This window comes from Hordeum vulgare, chromosome 1H, assembly GCF_904849725.1.
Source record: "Hordeum vulgare subsp. vulgare chromosome 1H, MorexV3_pseudomolecules_assembly, whole genome shotgun sequence".
NCBI classification, from domain to species: Eukaryota; Viridiplantae; Streptophyta; class Magnoliopsida; order Poales; family Poaceae; genus Hordeum; species Hordeum vulgare.
Window position 1 is genome coordinate 6,929,830 of NC_058518.1, and position 9,606 is coordinate 6,939,435.

The 9,606-nt window shown below is 44.4% G+C and overlaps 1 protein-coding gene across 1 annotated transcript; it reads left to right on the top strand.

Annotated features, from left to right (window-relative positions):
* The first annotated feature begins 209 nt into the window (after positions 1-209).
* LOC123404039 lies at positions 210-8,974 on the top strand. The gene is made up of 2 exons (XM_045097954.1): positions 210-338; positions 5,873-8,974. The coding sequence occupies exons 1-2, from the start codon at positions 259-261 to the stop codon at positions 8,967-8,969; spliced, it is 3,177 nt and encodes a 1,058-aa protein (XP_044953889.1). The 5' UTR covers positions 210-258; the 3' UTR covers positions 8,970-8,974.
* The last annotated feature ends 632 nt before the right edge of the window (positions 8,975-9,606 follow it).

A 9,606-nucleotide genomic window follows, 5' to 3' on the forward strand; every position in this document is an offset into this window, starting at 1 on the left:
TCCATAAATGGCAGCCAGCACTGTTTTGGTCTTTACTTTTCTTAACATGTCTTAGACTGAACTGTACTTTCTTATCTTGACAAGGTTCTAATAGTAGTACTATCCAGTTTATGCACATTATATATAAACTTTGTTTGGCTGCTTATATGCTGGCGATAATGTGATTCCTTATGAATAACCGATTCGCGTCATGTTTTTCTTCCAGCTCAATTTGTGCAACCTAGAAAGTTAATTTGGTTACACTACTGAACATAAGTTATGGCATCATCTTCATGGAAAAAATGGCCTGACCATGTGCGGGATAAATGGCGTGATGATCTGAGAGATAAAGATTTTTGGTATGTAACTTTCTAATTTACAATCATTAATTTTACTACATGTTTTTATTATTATTTATCCATGTCCATTTTTGTTAGAAAAACCTTGAAGTGGTAATTTATTTAATAATCATAAGACATTCATTTAGAGTAAATCAACATGATACACTATCCCCGAACACATATAGTCCTCTACCATAGAAGCAGAGGCCGAACTTATATCTTGAGGTTGCTTTGCCCCTGCCGTCAATACAACTAGATGTTGCCTGCAACAAAAGTCGATGTAAATACTCCCTCCGTCCGGAATTAATTGTCACACAAATAAACAAAAATAGATGTATCTAGAACTAAAATCATCTAGATACATCCATTTTTATGACAAGTATTTTCAGATGGGAGTAGTTGGAAATAGATAAGAACTAACATGCTGATGAACAAATTAAGATGAATAAGGTTCCATTTGATTATGGGGTGTATTTTGGAAATTACTTTTTCCCCTTTTTTGACATAATAGTTTACTGAATATATCTTTTTTTTTCTGTAACAAAATAGTTTACCAGAAATAAATTCCAGAATTCAACAAGACATCACATCAACTACAAATTGGACAGAACACTTGTAGTAGAACATATATAGATATATATTGCGTGCATAAGATGTGCCACACATGATTCCGATTGGAAGCCACGTATTAGGTTGTTGTGCAAGAATGCTGGACGATTTAAGTTTGGGTCACTGTGTATGCGGCATCTGAACAAGCGAATCGTAATTGCGTTACGGGCTTTGGACTATATATTGGTACTTGTACGTGAACTGCCTTCTTTCAATATTTGTAAAAACGTGATGACTTTCAAACTTTGTATCCCAATGACAATCCGTTTGAACGGATACATTCTTACAACGAGACTTTCAAAACTAGAGCAGATTTGTACCGATATTGGTAAAAGAACATTGTGCATGCATTCGAGCCATTCCAGTCATCATATAAAGGGAAACATTATTCGGTTCTACAAAATGTTAGCATGAGTTCATTAGTCTGGGCTTAGATGAAAACACAACTACCAACGACCGGTAGTCATACTATCATATCATATACAATGTACATAGTATACATGCCATATGTGCATAGGTATATGCATACCCTTGGGGGCCCATATGGAGATCACTGACCTAATTGGTCGGGAATCCTACACATACATGAGGAGGATGTCGGGAAATGCAGTACAAAATAAAAAAATTGCCCTACAATCAACCATGAACACATGAAGATGCAATAACATTTTAGATATTCATCGTTTACGACTCCAAGTTGCAACAATAGAAGACGAGTCGGTGTATATCATACTTAGAGTCCGTCCAACGTATATGAATGATCCCATGAACCGCCCACGAACAGTCCCTTTAATGTAAATTCGAAAGCATGGCCTCTCTACGAGTTGCAAGCGTATGGTCTTCACGATCCAACAACGCATTGCCGTCAAGAGATAATGATTGCTGGAGAATCAGAGGGAGGAGATCTCAAACACACTCAGCATCTAATTATGAGGATTAGAGGATCAAGGTCACACTCTAATTAATCAACTAGAACTAGAGGTGGCTCCAAAACATGTTTGCTCAAAAGGGTGGAAATCCTCTAATATATATTGGTGGAGGGGAAAAGGAGGGACGCCATATGGGGAGGGAATGTCCCCTCCCCTTGGCCGGCCAAGTGGGTGCAAGAATCTGCCTCCATTTCGGCGTCCCCTCCCTTCCCAAGGGGGAAAGGCGGGCGCCGCCTCCACTTGGGCGCATGTGGCCGAAGTTGCATTCCACCTCTTGGCCTTTTAAGGCTAATTGATATTAAATTAATTATAAAAGACTTCTAACTATTATATAAGCCATTCATTATTAATTTAACATCTTTGAAAACATTTTCCACTTATACATTATTTATCCGTAATACCCTCTATTGCCCGATATTCTTCAAAACCCTACCGATAACCTCAAAACGCTTCCGGATCCTCTCAAGACTATTTTGAATATTAATGAAACAATTTCAAAAATATCTTCTCACCACTCCCGCACTACTAACACTCATGATATCGTGATTAATTACCTTAATCTTTTGACCCTGTAGGTTCAGAAACACATAGACATGAACGAAACCCCTTTGTTCAATGACGTATAGTGAAACCGCGGACATCCATATCGATCGCTAAGAGTACACGGATGATATTCGAGTGGAACTTTTGTTATCATGTGATATTCACTTTGCTTCGCGATACTTTACAAAACCCGAGATGCATCGGTATCTTCTTGAGTCATGCTCATGCTCACTATATTGTTGTCCTCGTTACGGGCTTTGTTCTTCTTTCTCGTTGATGTGTTTCGGCATCCCCGTGACAATGTCACCTGTCTATGGCCAGATGACGATGGAAGTCATCACACTTGGAAAGCCCTAAGGATATCTCACCATAATCAAAGGAGAAAATTCCACTCGAGCTATCTAGCCCATTGTCGAACTTTCCGATGAACCTGTAAGTGGTCGTTATGATTAGATAGTTACAGATGACGTTTGAGAAACTCAAAATCGTACGGTAAGAAGTGACAACGATACTCTCATGGTCTAAGGAACTAAAACACAACTTGTTATAACAATTGAATGCTGACCATACTATCTCAAAGTATAACAAACAAGTTTGAGTCGATTCAGTATGATTGTTCTTCTAAGGTCATACTCCCTTTTAGGATCATCGTTACACTTCACAATGTCCTAAGATCCGGAAACCAGTATCACCAACAACACTGTCTTCGTTGACTTGCACCCCAAGCATGCCGATTTCCCACATTGTAACCACTGTTGTAATCCAATTCAAGCAGGAGTAGGGCCATTACCGTGCACTAGGGGGCACGAACCTAGGTAAAGTCATGTCTAGTGATCCCTGGTAACCCGAGCATAACCATACGAGCAAACAAATCTCGTACAAATACTGTACTATTTATGGGCATGGACATAATTATCCTTGATTTCGATTCCGTCCGGAGAGATAGGGTACTCATGCTCCATCGGTCAAGTGTTACACACTCACCTCATCTTACGCTGAGTATGCCAGCTGGGTGGATGCAAATTACTTCCAACCATGCTTAAATTGGATGCAATACCATGGGTTCCGGGAAGCCCCCTGGTTGAAGGGTTTCTATGGCTACCGGTTCGAGAATCAAGTCATTGGTTCCTACAACGACCATTGCAATGTGAACTCGTCCCACAACTTTTGGCGATCCATATCAACAAGGTGGATTTCTAGCCGCTGATCTACACTACTTCATGGTGGCAGTTGACTGGATCCTTTTCGCTACGGCATGGGCAACAGAACCCCAACATGATAATGTGGGTGCCTAGCTTGGGGACTCTCTTGGATCAGGGAAGTCGCCCATCAGCCTAGGTAGCGGTGGCGCCTGCTACAACGGGCCATGGACGACCACATTGGCACAGGGTCCGCTGGGCTGGCGCAGGAGCATGGGACAGAAGTGTGAATGGGAAATGATGGATCGGGCGAGGTAGGACTACATAGTAGACGGACATGAAGGGGCTGATGCATGTGGGGGTAGAGAGGAAGAGGACGCGTAATTGACCGATGTTCATTGGGACAGACGGTGACCAAAGGTGGCCAACGTGCCAGTCCACAACATGACATGACCCAACCTAGCCTAAACGTGCCTCCGACACGACCCAACACGACACATTTGATACACGGTTCATGTCGTGCCAGCCCGTGTGGTGGGTATGCCGCGCTTCGTAAACGGGCCGCTCGACGATACATTTAGCACACTGGCATGCATAGCTTTAGCACACTAGCACGCATAGGATTTGGCTCATTGGGCTGTTTTGGTCCTAAATTCAATCTATTGGGCTATAGGCACCCCAGCTTCCCGACTCAAGCATCGCCTTAGAGGGTCCATGTATCGGCACGGCCTGATTATAAACGTGTCGGGCCAGGCCCACTAGTGGCCGGGCACGAGGGCTATCAGGTAAGCACATCAGGACCGAACCATTTGGCCACGAGTGGTGGTACACGAGTAAGACGGTGCATGATTACAGAACCTCCAACAGTTATTGTAAAAAAACTCAGAAAAAGTGGTTCTACTTTGTGTCCATATAATTGAGGGGAAGATCTTAGGTGAGATCTTTTCTTGGTTGCCAAAAACATCTTTCCCCCAAATCAGTATTTTCATTTCCCATTAAAATATCATACAAATGGCTAGCTAATGGCCTAGGACCCGCAATTCAGTGAGACGACTGATGCTGTCTGTCACCATTGCCACACGCAAGACAACAGTGTAGCACGGGGTTCACGTTGGCACAGGCCAACGGAAAGCGCAAGGGTGCAGAGGCTTGCGCAAAGCGGCGCGGGGAGACGAGGCGACACATGGTGTGGGACGGCTCGGGGAGGTGGCGGAGCTGCGAGCGGCGGCGGCTGGGTAGCAAGACATGGCGGGTATCCTGAATCTTCAGTGGTTGCCTTATGGATGATAGTCGAAAGTTCTCCATGCACGTGCCCCGATGGACTAGCACCTAGAGCCGCAATTGTTGCCGTTGAACCGTTGATTTGATAAGAACATGAATCCAAATTTCATAATTTCTTACGCACGACGAGAAACCCTATCCTCGCCGAGGTGACATGAATCTACGCTGAAGCTCTGTCTAATCTGTGCCGAGGCACAAACTCGAGAAGGATCGGAGCCCGGAAGACTAACTCAAGAATGAAGGGCTGCCATTCGTCTAAGAGTCATCCATGTGAAGACTAAAGTACTAATCTGTCTACTAGCCAGAGGCAAGGCACTAGGATTTCCTTCCCCGCCACTGGCCGCTAGAGCGGCATGCAGAGAGGAGGCGAATTCATGGGCTTTGCCAGCCGACATCAAGGGGAGGAAGGTTTTTCCTAATCTTCTTACGAGAGGGGAAAGGAAGATGTCACAGTCTGGAAGTCGTTCTTACCCCGGCTTCTGCTTCTTCCACTATGCCGCATCGAGGCAGACACCGGCCCATTGACAGTCCCTAGCCACTGCACCGCCCCAGGCCTGTCTCCTCATTGAAATTCGCGTCGCAGTTCATCTTGTCTTAGCTACACCTGGTTGGGGGCGATATAGTGATTGGGTTGCGTGGTTGTCATATTAATTAATGGGATGGATTTCTTATGGGTACGTTGGCCCTATTATGTATACGCATGCATTTTGTCGAGGAATAAAGCTGCTTGAGTTATCAAGCTGCTCGTTGGCCATATTATGCATGGGTCCGTTGGAATGAATTTCTTGTACTCACTCTGCACCGAAATATATGCCGTTGAAGCAGCTGTTGTTCAACTTTTTCAGCGACGTATATTCTGGTATGGAGTGAGTAGTTTGATATGATAGACTTGTTGAAATTAATCAAGCTGCTCGAGTTATCATGCACGCGCGAACACAGTCGAGGTTGACAAATTTATGTTGGATTGCCGGCTAGCTGTTGACCATTTTATTTTGCGCATTATGATTAGTTCGTAAGTCGTAGTAATTAGTTCATTTTCTGATGTTGCCAGGTTTAATGGATACCTTAAGAGACCTGCATATCATAAATTGGTCATTGAACTGTCCACTGGGTTTTATGTGTCTTGGAATGTTGGGGTAGGGCCCATGAATTCATTCACACGGGCAATATCAGGCATGGCCGTGGAGGAAATGCTTAAGAACGTTGGAAAATTCAAACACGTGATAAAGGTGGATCTGAAGCCCATACCAATGGCAGAACAAGCCCAAGGAAGAGGCTTAATGAGCACAAAGTACCAGCTGGCCCTCGCTGCAGCAAAGGAGCTTGGTCTGCTCGACCAATATTACAACGGGATCAAGGAAAAGCACGACCAGGTACAGTACTACACCTACGGGTGCGATGATGATGGCCGTACCTCTGAAGATTTGGAATGGCACGTGCAGGGCACTATTGTTCCTCAGGTCATCAAACATTTGGTATCCCAAAGGTACATGCTAGTGGCTGAGAACCTCCAGTGGCCAATTGAGTCACACAGTTTAACACTGGATGCCGGGCTTCCTTCACCCATGTGGTCAAATTCTCGATGGCTCATCTCGACCGCCTCTCATGATGCCTACAACAAGAACGACCATTTACTATCCATTGACGAAGATGAACATGTTATGGTGCTTACCCTCTATGCACTGCATCAATCGGCAGAGCACATACTCAACATGACCCGTCAAGAAAACAAGGAGTACTGGCATCAGAGAGCCCTCCAATGCTTCCACTATGCCATGGCCATCTTTGCAAAACATTCACAAGTGGTAGCTGTTACCTCGGACGAGCTCATCCACCATTGGGCCGCCCAGGGCATCCTGCCATCTATGGTGGCCATCAAGGAAGAAGAACAAGAAACCACTACTATCAGCAGCAAGTGTTCAAATATGCATCAAGTTGGAATGGTAATCCTTGAAGCGTTTAAGAAATACTCTTTGTTGCAGCTACCTTTTTCTCCTGCTAATGATGCTTACGAAGCCACCAATACCGGCGCACAATTCCTAGCATACCATGGCCTCATTGCGGAAGGCATCACAGTCGATGAACTCTTTGATGAGAAGAAGAAATGGATTTCATTCGCTAGTGACAATGGATGGCATGTAAGCCCAGAATGGTTTAGACCAGAGGAAAGCAGGGGGGCAACTGCACTTATTGTAAGAGGCTGCTCACATCAATCACTCATACTTTCCAAGCTGGACAGTTCCTTGACCAAGCTTTGTTTTCTTCGTGTTCTTGATATCTCCTACACTCCAATAAAATCACTCCCTTCTTCCATAGGTTGCCTAATAAACCTTCGGCTGCTTTCTCTTAGAGGCTGTCATGGTTTAAAAACTCTTTCTTATTCATCCACATCAAGTGCCACGGACTCATCAATAAATAATACTTCAAACTCACCATTGGCCACTCTATACCAGCTTGAAATTCTTGATATGAACGGAGTTCCGTCTGCTCATCTGACGCAAGATGTGGCAAGCCAAAAGTGGAATTTAATACATCTGGACATGTCCTATTCAGAAATAACTACTTTTCCCCCCGATTTCTTCCAGGACATGTCAAACCTTGAAGAGCTTATCCTGACCAGTTGCTCCAATCTTGTGGAGCTACCTCCTTCCATGGCTTCTCTATCCAGCTTAACGACCCTTGTGGTCATTGGGACTCAAATAAAATATTTTCCGCAGAAGATATTTGAAGAAATACATAAGCTGCAGTCGCTCAAGCTCATAGACAACAAGAACTTGGTGTCACTCACAAGACAAATCTCTAGGGTCCAAAGAATCAAATTGGAAGGGCATCCTAGCCTTATATCCTTCATGCTAATTGGCGCACCTCACATAAGGCACTTGTCTTTGCGAGGATGTAAAAAACTTGAGTCGGTCGAGATCAAGAATCTTGGTGCTTTGGAGGAGCTAGATTTGTCTGGTACAGCTATCAAGGAGCTCCCGGCTGACATCCCTAATATTCCCCAGCTTAGGCGATTGCTCTTGCTTGGTGTTCCTTCCCTGAGGCGATTTCCTTGGCATAGGCTGGACCGACTCCCGGTTGTGTTTTACTTGGATCATTGTTCAGAAGAAAATGGCAATCATTCTAATCAGATTTCCCATGTGTGTGTTACTAACCCCAAGTTCTTCCATAGTTTCCGTAATACTGCTGTCGATTTAGTAAGAGAAGGACGGTTTCTCCAATCGTTCTATGTTCGTGTCGCACCATGCATTACAAACAACATGCATCTGCAAGATGAAGAAGGCATGCTCAATAGCATGTTGCAGGAGTTAGTGAAGAGGGAATCAACTTATGTGGATGTGTACAGAAGCTTTTATGCACATGAAATTGCAATGGTGCCACCGGTCACGATTCCCCTTCGCCGAAGTGAGCGCCACATGGATATCTCTGGGAAGCAGTCTACACTTGATGGTTTAAGGTATCTTCTAATTGTCACCAAATCAATATCAGTGACATGTGCTTCTTCTATCGACTATTTTCCTTGGGATGTCAATTTTCAAGAGCTGGAAGAATGCGAGCTACGTCGGTGCCATAAAATGACAAAGGTTTTTAATGGTACCAAAGGCTTAAAAAAACTACGGAATCTGCATGTTTGTAACCTCAAAAGTCTATACTTCTTCTGTGAACAATACTACAATTATACCTTCAATTCCCTAATGCACCTGCACTTGGAAGACTGCCCAAGATTGGAGCATGTGGTGCCACATAGAACAAAACTACCATGGCTCAAGACACTTGACATCCTGTTCTGCTACAACCTCAAGACAATTTTCGTCAGCAGTTATACAGAAGATGATACTTATCAGCTGCCAAGCCTCCAAAGGATACGTCTCCAGGAGCTGCCATTGCTCCAGCACTTCCACACCAAGGACGCTACCATCACAGCACCTGTGTGGAAGGAGCTCCATGTTCGGGGGTGCTGGAGCCTCCGACACCTCCCGCGCCTACAAGGACGCCAGCTGGAGGCAGTCAAAGTGAACGGCGAGAGGAGCTGGTGGAGCAAGCTCCAGTGGGGCTCACCCCTGCACCTCGACAGCTACGACCCTAAGCTTCCACCGGAGTTCGCCTCCTTCGACGAGTGCGCCGAGATGAGCAGCTACCTCAGATGAATCAACACATGCTCCATCAACACATCCTTTCGTCAATCAGTCGGTATGTGATTTCACTCAACATGTTTATCATTCGTTCATCAACCATGCATTCACCACAAAATACTTTGCTAAACGCTACCTTGTTAACAGTGTTCCACCATACGTCTATGCTGCATATATGCCAACCACTTTGGTCCGCAAGATGATACTTATCGGCTCCAAAGATAAGTATAACCTCCAAGAGTTTTCATTGCTCCAGCACTTCCACGACAATGACATCACCATGACAGCGCCGGTGTTGAAATAACTCCTAGTCCGAGGGTGTTGGAGCCTCCGATTCCTCCCAATCCTACCTTAAGTGTTCCACCATACACCACAGAGTACTTTTCTCAACACTGTCTCATTAACAGTGTTCCACCATTCATCCATATATACTATAATGTCCCTGCAGTCTTCATCCATGCATACATGCCACCTACATACACACATCCCTGCCTCCTTATACACCTTCATGTCATCCATATGAGTTAAAATTTATTTTCCAAATAAGAGTCCAATTTCCCTGGTTATTGTTGACCAACCACTTTATCTCAGTGGAATCAGTATTGTTTGTCCTTGTTCGAACACATTTTGTTGGAGTATCCGTTATTTTATT

What these genes read in the sequence shown, in the direction of transcription:
- LOC123404039 (XM_045097954.1), top strand. Translation starts at nt 259, where the DNA reads ATGGCATCATCTTCATGGAAAAAATGGCCTGACCATGTGCGGGATAAA. An exon ending in CTGAGAGATAAAGATTTTTG is followed by an intron (nt 339 to 5,872) that starts GTATGTAACTTT and finishes TGATGTTGCCAG; the next exon opens with GTTTAATGGATACCTTAAGA.